The sequence below is a fragment of the Amia ocellicauda genome, chromosome 11 (genome assembly GCF_036373705.1).
Source record: "Amia ocellicauda isolate fAmiCal2 chromosome 11, fAmiCal2.hap1, whole genome shotgun sequence".
Taxonomy (NCBI): Eukaryota; Metazoa; Chordata; class Actinopteri; order Amiiformes; family Amiidae; genus Amia; species Amia ocellicauda.
Window position 1 is genome coordinate 34,807,084 of NC_089860.1, and position 20,118 is coordinate 34,827,201.

The following is a 20,118-nucleotide window of genomic DNA, read 5'->3' on the forward strand; positions in this document are numbered from 1 at the left end:
GATGCACTGCAGGACTTAATGCAGCTGGTGGCCACACAGATACTGACTGTGACTTTTGATTTTTGACACATTATTCCATTTCTGTTAGTCACATGTCTGTGAAACTTGTTCAGTTTATGTCTTAGTTGTTGAAATTAGACTTAACAATAATTTAAATAACCTTAAAGTTTACTCAACTAACTTTCCATCTCTCCCCCCCCACCCACCTTCTCCTCCGGTGCCCCCACACCGTACTTCCCAAAATCCCTTTTTTCAATCCCTTTGGAAGACGAGGAGAAATAGAGCATTTTTATTCATACAAATACTTACACGTTAAGTTAATAAAAGCAGTTGAAAGTGAGAGGACGTTTCTTTTTTGCTGAGTATATGTATATTTATCAATACAACATAAAGAATGCCCTCACACATAGGAAACATGGGAAATCATTAGTTGCATGCTTGTTTTAAGGATGGCAGAGTCCAGGCCCAGTACCTGTCCTAACTGCCCGCCCTGCAACCCAGCAGCCCCTGCGCTGGACACGGCGGTTCGCCAGTTACGTCACTAGGTGGCGACAAAGAGCACTAATGAGATCCGAGCACAAGGCTGTGTTGGACTGATGTTCCTCTATAGGCTGGATTTTACTGGAATTGTTACAAATCCTGAATTAAAAGACGCACATAAAGACTACTGCAATAAGCGCTGCTCTTGTTCGTCGTATAAGTCATCAATGAGTTGCTGATGCAATGCATCTGACGTTTCTTTATGGACATCCACTTAATTAGGATTTAAATCACTGAAGAGAAAACGGACATTGTGCTTTATGTGCTTAACGACCGAATACACATTGAATCTGTGTCCTGTACGGAAACATTTCAGTTCGCAGTATTTGAATCACACTGGATGACTTTCCAAGAATAAAAACCGGGAACACCAGTCCCCCACGCCTGGGCACTTGGCCGCCCGGCCTCCTGCCAAATCGTGCGCGTCTGCTGGACGGCTATGGGCCAGGTGAGGTCGGCGCATGCGCTCTACGCTCTGCCGGCACTTCCTGCAAAATTGTGCTCCCTGGCAACTGCAGGAGGCGAGCGGCGCGGAGAGACGGGCTGCAGCGGGACCGACCCCCATGGTAAGACCTACTGAGACCCGTTTCACTGACCCGTGGGCCTGCCTTGCCCCGCAGACCACCCCTGCGAGCGGCCGTGCTTGGGGCTGTGCAGGGGAAGCGCGTCTCTACCGAAGTTGAACTTGTACTTCGTGCCCCCGTCCCCGCATGCGTGTCGGTGAGGGTCGTGTGCTCTCGGTGCGTCTGCAGCTCCGAGGCGCAGAGTCCCCCCGGCCGGCTCTTTGTCTCCCTTTGCGCCGCGTTTCTGCGCCCCGAAAAAGCGCAAAGTCGTGTGATCACTCGCGTTGCTCCGATGTATCGCGATAGTGTGCGGTATCGCCGGGTCTCCGCGTCCTTGAGCCGCAGCCGCCGCGCCGGACACGCCGGACACATTGCGGCGCAGAGCCGGCCCGCTGCTGCCGGTTCCGTCTCTCTAATGTCACTCGGTCAATACTGGCGCGGCTCTGGGGTGGAGACTAGTCCGGCGCCGTGGGCAGACATCGGTGCACAGCTGGCAGTCTGACTGCGCAGCTGGAGCAGCTGTCTCCTGCGCCAGCATCTTCATTTCATGGTCTGGCTCATTAAAGTAGCTAGGTTGGAAAATCTTGACTAAATCCCTCTGTAGAAGAGTGTGTCCTTTTAAACTGGAATCCAATAACCTGTATAGGATGCTAATGCTACAATGGCTTACTATTAGTTTGTATTTGTCTAGCTCAGCACTTAGGGAAATGTAGTTTTATGAAGACCATTTACTATTGTGGTACTGCACAGGGTACAAACAGATGTTTCTTCAGCTAGCACAGGGGTTCCCAATGTTTTGTGATGGAGGGCCAATGTCTAGAGGTTGCGTGGGATGGGGGGCCGCAGTAGAAAATGAACCACCAAAGAAAATAAATATGTTCCAAATTATACCTTTTTATTTCCTGAAGGTTGTCTTTGGGGGGGGCGCACCAAACATCCTTCAAGGGCCGCACTTTGGGAACCCCTGAGTGATAAAAGTGGGGTTGCTTAAGATCTCTCTCTGTTTTGATATTACATCCCACCCATTTGTTCCTTTGAATCCAGTTAATCTAAATCTGGTAAAATGCATAAGTATAACGTATTTCACTCTTGCTTTGAACCAGAAGAGATACAATGTCTATTTGTGTCACACCCATAAGCATTTAGAGATTCGTCGGTAGTACTCCGTTATAAGGAAACTAAACCATGATTAAAACAAATCTTTTAAATCCTATTCGAGAGAATTTTCATTCAGACCATAAACTCCAACACTACACCGTCCATCACTACCTCTACCAACTAAATGAACACAGCGTTTTACAGCCGCGCTGGTGCTTTTAAATTTGGTCGTGGATGTATCTCAAGTTCAGGATTTGCCTTCAGTATGAAATTACGTACCTGGAGAGCAAAAGCAAGGCGCGTTCTTGACTGACCTCAGAAGGTGACCGTGTAGAAGCGTTTCCCGAATCTGCACGTAGGCTCTGATGCATGTTCTGTACATTTTGCAAATGAGGACATTCAAATTGTCACTGCAGGAAGGACACGTGAAAAGGACTTCCTTATGGTTGTATTTTTCCCTTAAGCGCCTCGATCCCCCGAAAAGCAGATTTTAAATGGAGAGTGTTTATGCAATCCAAAGAAATGATAACCTGTGAGTTGATAGACTTTACAGCTAGTTTCTTTAAGTCTTCTCTCCTTTCCCGCCACACCTCTTTCTTCTTCATCTCTGAGGAAGACACATTTGGAATTGGGATGCTTTGTATGTTTACCTCTCATGAATGTTAATGATAAAATTATAATTAAATCTGCCCTGGATAAATTGTCTACTTTAAGCAAGGCCCCATATTCTCACACATTCACAAATACATTTAAAGATATTGTGTCACATTTTAATTTAACATGCAGGACCATAGAGGTAGGACAAGCTTGTTAAATGATATAAAATACACCAAGCCTATCAAATATGTATGTATATAAATATATATATATACACACACACACGTTCGTTTTGAACAGTACAAGTAGATAGTTGTTTGTTTCCAAATTAAATCAATTCAGTTGACTTTTTATAAAAAAAAAAATTCCCTATGAATCAGAAAAACTGAGGTGAAACGAGAAAAGCAAAATCTTTATTATGCATCATTAATGAAACAGAAATGGGATTTAAATGTTTTAAAAAATCATTACCTGAGTTGCAGTGTTCATCTTTATCTCCTGGTGTTGTCACGGCCCGTTCTGTACGTCTCTGTGGCAGCTGTATTTTAGGCATACGGGGAGTTGAAGGCATCTACTCATAGTGCCGGGGAAAGCAGTCACATGCCAGGCTCTGGTTTGACTCGGGTCGGGTTCTCTGTGCTTTTCCGCAGCCAAACAATACGCCTCTCTGAGTGGAGCAGCAGCTGTTCGCACCGCGGTGGGAGAGGGGGCTCCTGTTGTCAAGTGTCAAATCCCAGCGCCAACTGCATAACAGGGGTTATTTTTTTAACCTAAATACCGAGGTGAACAGGGTAACTGGGTGAGGTGTCGTGGTTTATTTCTCAGTGGCAAAAACACAGTGTTTTGCTTGACATGGTTAAAACACACATTTATACAATTGTACTTTTTCCCACTGTATCGAAACCTTTCAGTTACTCATAAAATGAAAACAGGTGGTACTAACCTTATTATCTATTCACAGGGAAAAAGTCCTCCGTGCCAAATCATGATTCATACATCCTCTTTTGTGCAACAGCCTGTCCGAGTTGAATAATGATTATCCGCAGTACAGCTTGCAGAGAGTCTTCATCAGCTCTGCCTGGATTGCTGTTGAAAACGATGTCCTCGTATGTGACTGCAATGGGTAGAAAAATATAGAGAGGAAAATGGTTCAATGAAGATCGGCATCTAACTATTTTCCCTACTTTTTATTTCGAATGTATCTGATAATGTGTATGTAGACGTATATACATACATGTTTTTTAAATAATCAACATTTACTAGCCCTTGTCCGAAAGATATTTTTTTTTGTTATGAATGGGTTTCTGATGGAAATGCTTATTTCAAAAAAACGTTTTTCTCCAAATAAGTCTTCTTGGACTTTCATGATTTTGAAGACTTGGATCAAGTCCCCACGTAGTGTCCTCTGTTCCAGGGTGAAAAGGTTCAGGTCCTCAGTCTCTCAGTAGGACATTCCCTTCAGACCTGGAATACGTCTGGTTGCTCTCCTCTGAACTGCCTCTAGAGCAGCGATATCTTTCTTGAAGTGCGGAGCCCAGAACTGTCCACAGTATCCAGATGAGCTCTAGTGCATTGTACAGTCTGAACATCACTGCCCTTGTGCTCAATTCTACACTTTTGACAATATACCCCAGCATTGTGTTTGCCTTTTTTTATTGCTTCCCCACATTGTTTGGATGGACAAAGTGAGGAGTCCACGTAGACTCCTAGGTCTTTCTCATGCGTTACTTCATCTAGTTCTATTCCTCCCATAGTGTAATTATAGTGGACATGTTTGTTACCTGCATGTAATACCTTGTACTTGTCCACATTGAATTTCATTTGCCAGGTGTCGCCCACAACTGAATATTATCTAAGTCCCTCTGAATAGCCTGTGCTGCCGAGATTGTATCTGCTGAGCCGCCTATTTTAGTATCATCTGTAAATTTGACAAGTTTGCTAACTATCCCAGAGTCCAGATCATTAACATAGATTAGAAACAGTAAAGGCCCTAGTACTGATCCATGTGGAACTCCACTAACAACCTCACTCCAGTTAGAAGCGACTCCTCTAATCGACACCCTCTGTTTCCTAGACATCAACCAGTTCATAATCCATCTACTTACATTACCCTGAATGCCTACAGCTTCCAATTTGAGGATCAGTCTTTGGTGTGGAACCTTATCAAAAGCTTTTAGGAAATCTAAGTATATCATATCATATGCTTTCACATGATCTACAGCTGGAGTTGCGTGTTCAAAAAACTCCAATGAATTACAAAGACATGATCTGCCTCGTCTAAACCCATGTTGACTATCTCCAAGAATATGGTTTTCATTAAGATGCTCCTCTATTTTCTGTCTAATCATTTTTTCCAACATTTTACAGGTGATGCAGGTGAGACTGATTGGTCTGTAATTTCCTGGCTCAGTTTTGTGCCCTTTCTTGTGGATTGGTTTGACATTTGCTGTCTTCCAGTCAGTTGGCACATCCCCTGTTCTAAGTGTCATTTGGAATATGTGACTTAGAGGCCTATAAATAATTTCCCTCATTTCTTTAAGTACTGTTGGAAATATCCCATCTGGCCCAGGTGATTTGTTTGTTTTTAATCCTGCTAGTCTCTTTAGTACCTCCTCCTCATTCATCCTGATCTCTCTTAGGGTTTGACTGGACTGGTTGTTAACCTGTGGCATGTCATCTGTCTTTTCTTTTGTGAAAACCTCTGTGGTTTTAAGAGCAAAGCCTTTGGCGCATGTTTTGTGAGAGATCTAAGTTCACAGAGGAAAGAGAGGCTTTTCTCTGCAAAATGGATTGGAATTGGCCACTTGTTTTGCCCCTTTACAACTGGGACTGAACTCTCTCATGACAAGTTTTACAGCTTTTAAATTGAATCTGCTTGGAGGGAAAAAGATGACGTCGTTTTTTTATAAACTAACTTTTAACAGTTAGACTTGTTTTATGTTGGATTGTTTTTATTAATAAAATAAAAAAAGAGGATATTTTGTTATTTTGGTTCCTGGCTTTTTTCGAAGTAGTAGTCTGACCTAGTTTCCCCGTTTTTTGTTTAATATGCCAGTTATATAAATGCTCCATTAATGAAAAAAATAGAAAAAAATCAGGTTAGATCGTATCATCGCAGCCTATTGACAAGACAGCTTGAACCTGATAACTTAATGCTTTTGTCATAATCCTCCCGAGAATTTCTAGCTAATTACAAATAGTATTCATGCAATCTAGGTTACCCATGATGTTCCCTTTCCCTGGCCGTGCCCGGCAGTATTTTGGTCCCCCGCTCTCGTTTTAATCTCGCCGCACACGACATGAGCAGATTGGATGGCATGTGCGAAGCCTGGCTCACCTGCGGATCCCGTGCCCGTGATTAAGGGCGGCCTGCTCCATTTCCTGGCTTCGGGTGACGTCGCGGTGGTAACCCGTTTGAGACCTAAGCACTCCGAGTGAGAGAAGATGGGAAGCCGGTGAGGGGGGGGGTCGTACCGCAGGTGTATTTAAAGGAGTGCGAAATGTTTGTTTTCTTCGACAGGGTTCAATTAGCCTCCAGCGTGTCAGAGCGTAGCCCAGCAGCGTGCCACTCTCAAAGAGGAAACGGGCCCAGTCTTCCCTCGCAGTGATGGACGAGTCACAGGAGCTGACGGAAATGCCTGTGAGTCTCATTTCTGATTGGTCTTTTATTAGTTATGAAAAACAATGTGTGTGTGTGTGTGTGTGTGTGTGTGTGTGTGTTGTATTTATGGCTATTGGGGGGGGATTGCATGTAGGATAAGCTGTTAAATCTACCTTTATCATAACCATGTTTTTTTAAATGTGTGTGTTATTAAAGGTGTTAGTGCTTTTGTAGTTTGTTTCAGTGTATTTCATAATCCATTATTATTTATGGCTTTATTATTATAATTAAGGGCCAGCAGTATGAATCATGTTCTCACTGTGTTGGCCTGTAATTTTGTCCTCCAGCCACAAGATAATAGATTAATATAATTGTCAGAGCAATTAACGAGCACTTGACCTTTACCCTAATAGTTTGTTTCTACCCTTCAGTGAAAGCCAATAGAGGCTGCCTCCTTATTTAATTCACGAGGTATTGAGTTCAAGCACAGAATGCATCCGATTTATTGTGGGGTGTTTTATAGTGATTTGATTCTTATTGTTTCATTGGAGTGGCTAAACTGGCATCTGAAAGTCCCAAACTGAAATGCATGATATATCAATGGATCCTCTGTTCTTCTGCAACGTGGTTATTTTAGAGGGTCCTCTTTACAACACGTTAAGAACTGAGAGCTTTTGCATTCAGACTGTGTAACAAGAGAACCCAGGAGGGAAGTTACTTGCTTGTAAAGAGAAGCACAAATTGAAAGCGTACAGTTTGTTAGTTTGTCAGAACAATTGAACTGGATCAATAGATGTTGGGGATATATTTGCATAGAAAATGATGACATGGAAACCAATGTCCTGATGCAGTAGTAGACTTTCTAGAGCAGGTTGTCTGTTAACTTTATGGTAATTTATGTTTTTAATGTCTCTTTTATAGTCAAAGAAAGCCCGCCATGACTTAGACCCAGAAGAAAAGGGGCCAAGGTATGTCAATTTGTGTCCTACGATCTGTCGCACAAAAGACAAAAAAAAAAAGCGACTGGGGAAGGCTGCAAAATGTGGGCAGGTATGGGGCCATATTTTCTCCAATCCCCAGAAATTGTTCTTTAACAGAGTGCTAGCAAAAATACCAACGAAATGCAAACAAAATAAATGTGCATAAGAAATAGTCATCAACCAGCTGGTGAAAAAAAGAAGTTAGAGCTGTAGAAAGGAGGTGGGAAGAACCAAAACACCCATCCTGGCCCAGGTGGCATATGACTGTCTCTTGCTGTTGACTGAGCCACAGGCAGGCCACCACAGCCCCCCACGCTGTATTTGTATCTCCACTATATTAAGACAAATTAGGGAGACGGATCTGCATTTGAAGGCATTGTGTGGGTTTAAGGAAGTGTGCTCTTGACATTGCTGGCTTGTTCTCGTCTGCGCAGGACAAAGGCAATGGGCGACGGGGACACCCAGGCCGGCGCGGGCGAGTCGTCTGTCCACAAGCCGGACTCAGACTCTTACCCCCTGTCTGGCGATTCCCACCTCGATGAGGGTGAGTACAGAGAGACCATTCATATCAAGACATGCCGTGGCCTCCGCTTCAAACCCTGCTGAGAAACTGACCTGTCTTTAGTTTGAATCAGATATCACCATGCAACTTGTATCTCTTTCTCTCCTCTCTCTCTTCTCTTTTCTCCTTTTCCGATGGCTGTATTTGTATTATATAAGCTGAGCTCTGTCATAATAACTAGCTTCCTCACTGGCCAGGATCCTCAATTGATACATCACTCCATTGTGTCTTTCCAGGCATTTGCAGTCTGCAGAGACACTCAAACTAATTCTAACTTGTTTGCTTTCAGGAGGAGCCAGTTTGCATCGACTCTGAAACAGCAGGGCACGTTGTCATGTAGACATTGTTTAGCACTGCCCTCCTGACTATGCATTTTTTCAAAAAGCACCAAATCATCATATTCACTCATTTGGGGATCCTGACAAGTCAGCAAAGGTGTTTTTAGTCTGGTATTGATAGGTTGATATCACGCACAGGATATAATCTCAGGCCAGTGGAGCTCAGCTCCAGTCTTTGGGCTTTGACAGCTGCTCTTTGGTCTTTGCAGTGAAACGGGAGACCGAATCCAGTAATGCCACCGGGAGCGACTCGATGAACAGCTTCCCAGACACCGGTATGGCCCTGAAACACTCCTTTAAAATAATGGCTTTATCTCCTCTGTGCTTTCCTATTGTTTCTGTTGTATTTTGTGCTAATTCCGCATTATTAGTAGTAGTATATTGCACATGTATTTGTGTTGTTGTTAATCTGCTCCCTGTTCAATATTATTGCAGGGGCGACAGAAAATTACACTGGGATTGTTATCAGTGTTGCACACTTTCCGGGGACATAGTTAGTCCCCCCAATTTGTGTCCCCCTTCACTTCCTTGAAATGAGCTTTCCAAGGCCTTTTCCCTGAGCTGAAGCTTTGCAAGCAACAGAATCAGTTACGCAACCAGCGAGGAATTAAATAACTGAGAAAACTCCCTTTGAGTCAAATCCCACAGGGATGTGTGTGCATAAAATCGTAGCCTGTCTCAGTTCATTGCTCTGCAGTGTGGTAAACCCTGTAAAGACGGTGCTTTTTTATTTCCTGTAGTCGACAATAAGTTTGAGAAAAGAAGACTTTGCGCTTTATAATCCGCAGTGAAGAATTTGCTGCCCTGAATGGATCTTCTGGTTTTTACCTGAAGCTTCAATGACCGCAAACATTTAATTCTAAATCGTGAGATGGGGAAAGAATAAGAATTTATTTTTTTAAATAATTTGTATCAAGAGAAATGTTTCCTGCCTTTTCAGCTGTAACCTGCACAGGCCTTAACACAAAGACATCACATGAATATACCTCACAGCTGTACCAATCAAACAAGTAAGTTTCCTTTTCTTTCACAAGCAGCTTATGTGTACAATGCAGGGCTTTGGAGTTTCGGACAACCATTGATCCACTTATAACAAAAAGGCCACAAGAAAGACTTGCTTCAGACGATGTTATGAAAGCGGGGAAGCTTTGATGTGGTTAATGGTTTGTTATTTGCCAAAATGGGAATGTCCTAAATCTGTATCTCTTACTTTTGCGATTATATCATCAGACTGCCTGAGTAGACCTTGAGATTAACTCTCGTGAGAAAGAAAAACCTCATCGTTGTCTGTCTTTAAAGTCTGGCTGGCCTGATGTTCTAGAGAGTCCTTTTACACTTCAGATATTCAGGCAGCGGTAGACTTTTTCTTTTATTGTTTTGAAGGGAGAAAGTTAATAACCCCAGGTCAGCAATTCAGGTAAAATGAAGGGGTGTGGTGATGTCTTTCATTCACCGTTAATGGCATGCCAGGGAATATATCGCAGCGCATTCAGGGTGCGTGCTGCTGCTTGCGTCTGTAATAAAGTAATCCACCCCCACACCGATGCTGCCTGTGCTGTGAAATGACAGGATTTTAAGACTCCTGTTTGTTTGTATATTTATAATTGGAGGGCTTTCATTGGATTAGAAAACCAGTTGCTGTGTCAAAAACATACCTCAGATGGTAACTTGGGGTTTATTACACCTAGCGCCGTTTGAAGCACACGTGTAGTGCGTATTAGGCAGGTCTGTGGTTTTCGCTGAGCACTGTGGGTGGGATGTAACGTTCATGCTTTTTACACCGGCAGGTCCTTCACGCACATCCTGCCCGCGTCGGTCGCCCCAGCCGTCACCTCCTACTCCACACCGACGCAGTTTCCTGCCGTCGCTCAGTCCACGATCTACACTGCCTACCCACAAGCGAGCCAAAACTACGGCCTACCTCCCTTCGGTAAGGAGCCGTCTGCCCGTTTCTTCTGTGCAAATTAACACAGCTGCTCTCTCAATGCCAGCTCACACGATGACTGCAGAGGCTGTAGAATTAGTATTTAAAAAATCAGAATAAGCCCAGTATCAATGTTCATGTCATTACCGTTTCTCCCATGTCTGTTTCCCATGTCAATACAGATAAACAAGCTTTTGTGAGATCTAATTTTCTGCCTAAAGCTCCAAAAAAGACTGTCTTTCTTGTGCTGAACATATTCCTGTGATGGCTAAAATGGCTAAAGCTCAGGAGTCGGAAGATCTGCTTGATTAAATAGCTACTGTGAAACCTGGTAGCTTCGGCTCTGGGAGGATGGGCTGAGTTCCTGGTCTGCCATGTTTCCCTTGGTCCCCGCAGGTGCCATGTGGCCCGGTATCAAGCCCGAGGGCGCGCTGTCCGAGACGCCGGTGGTGGCACAGCCCGGCTTCCTCAGTTTCAGCACCTCCTATACCTCGACCCAGCCCGGACAGGCACACTATTCCTACCCCAGCCAAGGCAAGCGGTTTTGTTCTTACCATTTATCTATCTATTAATTTATAAGATGCTCAGACCTGAACAAAAATAACATTGGCTCCCATTCTGTTAAAGTGATCATTTGTAGTATTATTATTTGAGACCGCTACTATAAATCCATCCCCCTCAGACAAGCCCACTCCCAGCCACCCCAACTCATCCCTTCCTGTCCGGTTCTCCTCTCCATCTCCTTCATATCATGGTAACAGTAGTGAGCTGCGAGAACAGAGTGCTTGACTGGGATGAGAGGTGAATAGAGACCAGCAGTAGCCAGGCCTGTAGATTAGATCAGATCTGTAGATTAGGTTGAAATAGAAATAGTCATATGGGTAGATGTAAAATTTTAAATTAATAATAAAAGAACAAAAAGAAAACCAATCAATATAACTGATCCTGCTACTGCAAGTGATTATGGCCAACATAATTTCTATCCCCAGCCAAGGCAGCCTCTCCATCTTCCCTCTGAATTTAAGCAGCACTAAGAGACTAATGGGCTTTGAGTTGTCAAGTCTTCAGGGTCGGCACTCGGTATCTGTGATCATCTGTAGATGTGTTTTCTCTCTCTATCTGTACTGATATCAATTGACCTATTACAACACTAAACTAGTCTCTCTCTGGTCACAAACAGGAAGTCTTTGTTAAAGACAGAAGTATTCTAGTTCGCATCTGGAAAGTTTTTAATTGAATCCAGCTGGGCATTGTTCTCTTGTACTGTGGTGTATTACTAAACATGCTTTATCACATTATAAATTGAGAAATAATGGAGATGGTTGTACTTCGCAGGTTCCAGCTTCACAACATCAAGTGTTTATACCAATATCCCCCCTGCGACCGCGGCCACAACGGCCACCGCTACTGTGACGCATCAAGTGAGTGAACGCGTTGTTGGGTCCCCGAGTTACTTTATAAATCTATTAACTATCTCCATAACTGGGAGAGTCTCAGAATGAATAGTCACTGAACAATCACCTGTTCTCTGTTCCTCTGCAGTCGTGTTTGTTTATATTCTGCCTGTACGTCAACGCTGTGGAATCACCTTGTAATGGTCTTAGCTGTTGTCTTCTTTTGGTCTCCATCTCGTTGTCATGGCTTTGTTTCACTGTGTGGTGCCCCCTGACCCCCCTCAAGAGCGATTTGAAAACCTCTAGGAGATCAGCTACCTTCTCACCGAGGCTCTTCCACACTGATCCATCGCCATTGACTGCCTTTGTCATCCTTTGCTGTTCTAGGAGTACCCCAGTTACAGCTCCCTGGGGCAGGGCCAGTACCCCCAGTATTACGCAGCCCCCAATTACATGGCCGCTGGCATGCCCAACAGCAGCACGGTGACGGAGGGCCTGGGCACAGCTGGATACCCCAGCGTGAAGCCTGAGGACCCCGTTGATGCCGGACTGCCCAACGCCACAGGTAGAGCCAGTGTGTCGACGCCCTGAAGGCCTTCTTCTGTGCGGCCCCGCGCTGAGCCTGTAGTGTGGAGCCCGTAGTTCGTGCTGGGGTGTGACCGTCCGTGCTGTGTTCACAGACTCCTCGGCAGGGGCGGCCAGGGACCAGGAGGAGCCCAGCCGGAGGAACAGCACGGGCAAGGCCAAGGGCAAAGGGAAGAAATCGGACTCCACGCAGACGGCCAACGCTGACCTGGAGGTATTGGTCACCACGCATTCAGATCCCTAACAGATACCATTTCAAATACCGAGTCTGCAGTAAAATGGGAGAATGCTGAAGGGAACACTCTTGCTCATTCTCACCCCCAACTTCAGATGCATAAATGAATATATAAATATCAGAACCGTCCAGATCCAAGACTCTTATTCCAATTGAATTAATAATTGAACCTGTTCAGTCAGCAGACAATATGACAGTCAAAGAGTCAGGGTCCTTCCTCAGGTCAGTTAAAGAGTGCAGGCAGTGTTTACTGGGTTAACTGGAGGTGTCAGTCAAACGCATTGTAAAATACAGAGCCTGCTTGGGAGCCTGCCCTTTCCAGCCCCTCCCTCACTGTGCTCTTGGCTCTTCTCCCCCTCCAGCGCGTGTTTCTCTGGGATCTGGATGAGACGATCATCATCTTCCACTCCCTGCTCACGGGCTCCTTCGCACAGAAGTTTGGCAAGGTACTGAAGACCTGTTTACACCACCGTTTGCTTTTCATCCTACTTGGTTGTTTTGTGCAATTTGGTTTAGATTTCCAGTGGTGAAGCAGTCAATAGTCCCAGAGTACAAAACCTCCCAGATTGACTTACGGTGCCATTTTAATTTTGTTTTTAAAAAACAAATCTCACTGGTATATGTCAATATGCGTTAATACACCTCTTAATTTCTGTCTGTTTAACCGAAGTAGAAAAACAAGAGTTTTAATTATTCTAAATGCGTTACCTGTTCGCCACATGCAAAACTCCTCCAGGGGGCGGCTTTATGATGTCAATATCACGCTCCCATTTCAACAACTTGCCTGTTATTGACAGTTTGGTCATGTGTTACTGATGTGTTCTGGTTTGTCTCGTATTCATCTTGTTCACCCCAGTGAATTAAGCCAAATAATAATGCGAATGGAACAAAGTTAGCCAGGGACGTTTTTGTGCCCTCAGAGTCTGTGTCCTGTTGCATGCAGGCAATGGTTGCATTTTTCAGCCCTCCCCCTGTCTGTGCACTAGGACTCGACAACCGCCCTCAACCTGGGCTTACAGATGGAGGAGCTGATCTTTGAGCTCGCAGACACACATCTGTTCTTCAATGACCTGGAGGTGAGCTGAAGATTTAACAATTGGCATTGAAGGCAATGACCATGTTTTCCCTGGAATGACAACTGATGAAATTATAATGGTGCTGACGGCCTGTTTTCCCCTCAGGAGTGTGATCAGGTTCATGTAGAAGATGTGGCCTCTGACGACAATGGACAAGACCTGAGGTATTCAGCCAACTTCGCAACATCCTCCCTCCTGTCTTTCAGTATTTATCTGCACAATAACAGAAGCCACTTTAAAATAAAGGGAAATATCCCAGTCCTGGCCAGGTGCACTGTTGTTTCATTACAATTTTACGTCTCTGCCCCCCGATTAAATTAGTGAGGGCGTGGTCTCGGCCTTGTCTTGCAGTAACTACAACTTCACCACTGATGGCTTCAGCGGCTCGAGCGGCGGGGGGGGCCCCGGGTCCACCAGCGGGGTGCAGGGGGGTGTGGAGTGGATGAGGAAACTGGCCTTCCGCTACCGGCGCCTCAAGGAGATCTACAACAGCTACAAGGGCAACATCGGGGGTGAGCTGCTCTCAGGGCCGGGGGGGAGCGATTCTGGCCTTCAATTTCTCACAGATTTCAGTTCCCATGGTGTCCCTCCTCCTGGCTCGGGTTGTCCAAGGCTGCCGTCTGTCGTCATTTCCAATACAAGATCTTTTTGTCTCATGGCAAAATTATCAAATTTTGACTGTCATTTAGTCTTGATGCCTTCTGCTGTCACTGTCAAAACTCAGGGTGGGACTGTAGCCCCAGCCCCTGGAGTGCAGGTTCATCAACAGCGTCCTGGCAAGAAAGACTTCTGTAAGATGTGACTCTGACTGTGTTGCTCCTGCTGCTTCCCGGTGACAGGTCTCCTGACGCCGATGAAGAGGGAGCTGCTGACGAGTCTTCAGGCCGAAGTGGAGTCTGTGACCGACTCCTGGTTGGGCACCGCCATGAAATCTCTGCTGATGATTCAGGCCAGGTGAGAAATGGACTGAAATCAGAACTGGTCACGGGAAATCGACCAAACTGCCCAGAAGGTCAAATCCGTACTGAATATTTAATGAAGCCATGTTGACATTTGACTTTAATGCCAGGAGACACAGTGTGTCCCTCAATGGCAATGAAAGGTGTTGTTTACTGTGTGTTGTTGTGTTTGTGCTGCTGGTTTCTACGTTGTTATATCTGGCTCGTTGCAATGCACAGATTTCTCACCGAATGCTTTTTGTCTCGGCAGAGGGAAGTGCGTCAATGTTCTGGTCACCACCACCCAGCTGGTCCCTGCGCTGGCCAAGGTGCTGCTGTACGGCCTGGGGGACGTGTTCCCCATCGAGAACATCTACAGCGCCACCAAAATAGGTAAGGCTCCCGCGGGCTCCACTGCGGTCCCCAGCATGGTCCAAATATCTCTCACTGAAGAGAGGACCACACTGACAGAACAGATGCTTGTCGTTTCAGTCAAAGTCCATCCCCTTCACAGTGATCAAAACAAAAGTGAAGTAAAATCTCCTCTGGCCAAACTAGAAATGAAATGGGAGGTGGGTTTCGTATAGGTGGGTTCCTATGTATGTCATGGATGGTATGGCAAAGATGACCACCCTGCCCCTGACACCATTGCAAAAGAGCTGGCCTGCGATTGTGTGTGGTGGGCCGAAGGGGCAGTGAGCCGGGCTGAGCCGTCTCTTCTCTCCGCAGGCAAGGAGAGCTGCTTCGAGCGCATCGTCTCTCGCTTTGGCAAGAAGGTGACCTACGTGGTGATTGGCGACGGACGCGATGAGGAATTCGCAGCCAAGCAGGTGAGCCGCGTCCTTCTGGGGTCTGAGAACCTGGTTCTGAAGAGCTCCCCCCCACTAATCCCTCAGGTTTAAAGTTGGATGGAATGAGATGTCCAACCCTGTAGCTCTCCAGCTTGAGGGATGGAGACACCTGCTTTATATCCAGGCTTTCCCTGTGTCGGTCCACAGACAGGCCCTCATCATAGGGCTCCAGCAGAAGCCTTCAGTGGAATAACGTTCCCCGTCCTATCTTTGCAGCACAACATGCCTTTCTGGCGCATCTCGAACCACGGAGACCTGGTTTCCCTGCACCAAGCTCTGGAGCTGGACTTCTTATAGGGAGGCGCGAAGGGCGAGGAGGCCAGGAGGAGCCTGGGCTCTCTGGACAGGGACTACACACTACTCGGCGGAGCTGGGGGACACCGAGGACGGGACCCTCTTGTATTCTCCTCCCCTGATCTCCTGTTGGCAGGCTGACCGCCCCCCACCCCCCAGGCCTCAGTGGTCCAGGTGACACAGCCCTGAGGGTATGCCAACCTCTCGCTCTCACTCGCTCACAGCCGGCACCCCAGATGGCGGCTACCAGGACTCGACCCCCCCCCCCACTCCTAGGCTGGTCCTGACGCAGGGTTGCGCTGCCAGAGCTGGGTAGGAGTGGTGGGGTGGGGGGCAGATCCTTCAACACAACAAAGGGAAGGTGGTCTCTCCCTCTCGCACGGATCAACATGACGTCTCGGTTCTGCAGGACTCGGCAATGCATCACCCTGGCTGGGGAGTTTTTCATCATCTTTTTGTTGTTGTTTTTGGTTGTTATAATTTGTGAATGCAGACTCAGGCTGGTTCTGGTCTAAACACTATATACCCTGATGGTTTCAGTCGCTGACTTCACCGCCGTGTTGGGCAGCAGTTCTTAGACTTCAACACCTCTTTCAATGCAAACCTTCACTGCCGCTCCTCTGGTCTCTGGATTCGTCAGTTGTCACTCGCCTGAAACGGAGCCCATCCAACTGGAGAGCTATCGTTGATGGGTAGAGTTTAATGAACAATTAATTAAGCTAAAGATTTTTTATTTTTTTATTGCCCAGGTCAACTTACCAAAGCGAGGAACACAGTAGAACATAGTGAGATTCGAATTGCTTTGAGAAGCCTTGGAATCGTGCCCTAAAAATCCCCCCCTGGAGACCCGCGTGCCCGAAGTCCCTTCATCCCGAGGGGGGTTGTTTGTCAGAGTCCACGCCTTCAGAGATTAACGGCTAACGGGCTCGTTAAATGACGTGTGTGTGAGAACGTCTCACTAAAGCTCTCCTCATTAGTTCACGTCATGCAGTGTACGAGTCATTCCACAAGCATGCCTCTCCATGCACGCTGAATTCAAATGAAATCGAGCCGCGGGGCAGTTACAGAGGCCGCTGTGTCTGGAGGTCTCGTTTCGCTTGAGCATCGCAGGTGACGACAGAGAGCTGCGAGATATCGGCCAAAACTGAAAACAACCCAGATGTGCAATATTTCGCAAGTCAATGTATTTCCCCGAGTCATTTTTTATTTCCCCCCTTTGTCTCATTCGTGCAGCTGGTGGGCGCTGGGGAAATATGTCGCTGGCAAAGGGAAGGTCCGTCGTGGTCAGAGTGGAATTACGACTCAGCTAACTGAGCCTGGGCAGATTGCATCTTGAGCAGCAGCTTGACATAAAGAATGTGTATACAGCGTGTGTGTGTGTGTGTGTGTGTGTAAATATTTATATAGTGCCTTTTAATCCATATATACTGTGTAAGGGATGTACTGAACTGTTAAACTTTGAAATTATTGTGATAGTAGAGTGTAGAGTTGTCATGGTCTATTTGAATTGTATCCTGTTTTTTTTCCCTCCTCTCTCCGCTGGTGCTCAAACCCGTGTGGTTTTAAAGCTACAGTAACACTTGCTTGTGTTGATGCATGATTTGAAATGAATGTCTGGGCAACTTCCTCATCTTTTGATGCAGATTTCTTCTGTAATGTGGATGTCCTGCTGACTGATTTGTAAGTTATCCCCCAGGAAGATCTAGGGGCAGTCCACCCCAGTCTTGGTACGTCTGTGTTGTGTTAGAACTCGACACCTTCTTGCCGAAGAAAACCGTGCCATTCTCTCAATCAGTATAATGTGTTATATTGGTTCCCAGGTTTGGTAAGTGTTACTGTAACTCTAACACCTGGGAGGCACTGTGAGCCGCCTCCATACTGCACAGACAATCAACACGCAGTGATGTTTACTATTCAGCGTGTTAACAAAACCTCCCGTTGGAAAGGGATCGGTCACAAGGCAATACCGGCTCAGACAGGTACAGGTGCCATCCTGGCAGCTTCCCCTTCTTTGTTTCTGTGGAAGAGTCCCGGGGACGTGTTCACACGCCTCCCTAGACTGACAGACGGGAAGCTGTGGTAGCTGGGGGTGTTGGCAGCACTGAAGGCCAACGCTGGAGCCCAGCCTGGTGAAATGTGGCGTCAGCTGACTGCGTTTCCCTGCAGCAACAGAGGTCACGGATTGGCCCTTTTGCAGTGTTACTGCAGTGCCCAGTAACGCAGATCTGCGCATAAGTGGCAGTAGCTACTACCAAATGTTCAGCACATTGTGTCCTTTAATATAAAAACAACAAGGAGTCTGGAATCCATGTGCAGGAAAGTGTACTGGTCTTCTGGATGCTATTTGCAATTGGCAGAACATCATTCCTACACGGTCTACAGATTCAGGCAGGTTGTGGTTTTTCAGGACTTTAGAACACTGGCTTAAAGCTTCAAATGTTTTTCGTTTTTTCTTCTTTCCCATTTTTGTGTGTTTTAAGCCTATTTATGCTTGAGTCCGGACTCTCGTAACGTCCTAAACTAATAGTACACTATCCAGAAACTTTTCGAACCTGTTGAGTTTGTCGTTTTCTGGAACTTCTCTGCATCCATCTGTCATTTGGGAGTCGGGCGAGTCCTGAGGAGTTGGGGTCTGCTTTCGCGTCTGCCGGCCCTCGAGCGCAGAATGACCCTCTCGAGGCTCGGTCCCGCTCCGCTTTTCTGCCAGGGCCGCGCATCTCTTGGAAATCTCGGACATGGAGGGCGGAGACTAAAGAGGCAAAGCCAGTGTGACGACAAAAAAACGAAGGGAGAATGTTTTCTGTTTGCGTCTCTCGATACTGCATCTGTTTGTAAGTGCTATTGGGGACATTCTGGAATAATTGGCTAGTATGCTGATATGTTTTTTTGCTTTTTATATATATTTTGTATTCCTCTAGCTGCGTGTGGTCTGTGTAATAAAATGCATGTTTATTCCGACTCTGAATCCTCCTGATGTGGCGTCTCTTCGTAAAAATTGAATCATCCGTTACATATCAATCCGTCGTATGTTTTAAGCTCATGGAAACTGGTTTCATCCCTACCTAGGCACTGATTTGACATCGAGTTGACAAATTGGTGTGTTTTCCACGGGGTTGGGCAGGAGACGGAGATGGTGAGATTCCTGCAGCAGCATGGAGAGTCCGTGTTCTTTGCCTTTTCTGGTCTGACTGTACGCGATGCTACAGTGACATCATGTCCCATCAGATCCTTCATTTTGTTTTTGTTTTGTTAAAAAGCCACTAAATGATCCTTTAACATGAATGTTGTGAGTGTGAGCTCGTGTGGCTGATCATATATGACGGCAGGAGGGAGACGAGGTTGGCTGGACAGTGTGAGAAACAGTTTCCTACAGTTCAACATCACCTGAATCCCACCTTTTTTTTTAGATTTGATTTTCATCATTTTAGGTGTAGTTTTCTTTTGTGTTTTGTATTTCACTTTTCGAGTGGAAGTGACCCTGTGCCGTTTTTGTTTTGTTTTTATTTAATCTGTGTGCTTAGCTACAACCTGTCTCGTGGTTTAGAGCAAGGGTCAAAAGTTACTAGAAGCCTCCTGGCTAGCGTTGCAGTGCAGCTTGTCCAGTCCAGTGACTTGCAACCGTGCAAACATTTGGGCATTTTAAACAGAATAATAAGCTACCATAAGCCCTATCAAAACTAATGTGGCATGGTTTTAAAATCATTTTTCTTCTTGAAGCGTTTATTAATAATGAGAAAAATAATATCCGCATACAAAACATTTTCGAACAAGAGCCTCACACTTTGATCTTCAGGGCCTGAGGGTTAATGAGTGTTAATTACAGGAATTTAAAATGTAGAAATGCCCCCCAGGGACTGAGTTTGAGAGCCTTTGTTGGTGGTATCATCAATGGGTTTTGTATTCACTGGAGGGTGATCTCTTCTCCAGCACTGTCCATTTCTAATGCAAATAATAATGCGCCCGTTACACAACAATCCCGGAAACCAAAGTAGTAACTGGGTTTGAGAAGTTCTTGGGTCTGGTTTCTTTCTTCCCTTGCGTAAGATGACAGTTTCCTTTTATTGTACATATCTATTTATTTTTCAAATGTATGTTGTTTTTTTACATAAATGTTACTTTGTTTTTGTAAGTTTACATTAAAGACCTGGAAGATGTTCTGTTCGGTGTGTGAATGTTATTATCAATTTGTATCCTTTTATATTATCATTAAACCATTTTTCATTGGGGGGCATTGAAGGATATCAACTGTTATTTAAATATCAACAAGTCAGGAAGTGGAGACTTTACTTCCCTGTAATCCTATATGGTGACCAAAACAAGAAAAACAAAACCTAGAGTTTTGGAAAGTTAATGCAAGTCAGGTTCTGATCTCCTTATTGAAAAATACATTTGAATTAAATTCACCACCTACTTCTCTTTTTTTCTACATTACATATTCAATCCTTCCACCACAATACTTCAGACTGCCCTTAGAAAAATCCCTGTGTGGTCATTTTATTCAAATATCTGTGAACATCACTTAAATGTTGAATTTATGTAAAT

The 20,118-nt window shown here is 45.4% G+C and overlaps 1 protein-coding gene across 1 annotated transcript; it reads left to right on the forward strand.

Annotated features, from left to right (window-relative positions):
* The first annotated feature begins 569 nt into the window (after nt 1-569).
* eya3 (EYA transcriptional coactivator and phosphatase 3) lies at nt 570-19,730 on the forward strand. The gene is made up of 19 exons (XM_066717634.1): nt 570-1,106; nt 6,319-6,438; nt 7,321-7,367; nt 7,814-7,923; nt 8,489-8,554; nt 9,220-9,289; nt 10,067-10,209; nt 10,600-10,737; nt 11,539-11,624; nt 11,985-12,162; nt 12,278-12,396; nt 12,780-12,863; nt 13,404-13,493; nt 13,599-13,657; nt 13,845-14,005; nt 14,333-14,447; nt 14,703-14,824; nt 15,161-15,261; nt 15,499-19,730. The coding sequence occupies exons 2-19, from the start codon at nt 6,406-6,408 to the stop codon at nt 15,577-15,579; spliced, it is 1,803 nt and encodes a 600-aa protein (XP_066573731.1). The 5' UTR covers nt 570-1,106; nt 6,319-6,405; the 3' UTR covers nt 15,580-19,730.
* Nucleotides 19,731-20,118: the final 388 nt, after the last annotated feature.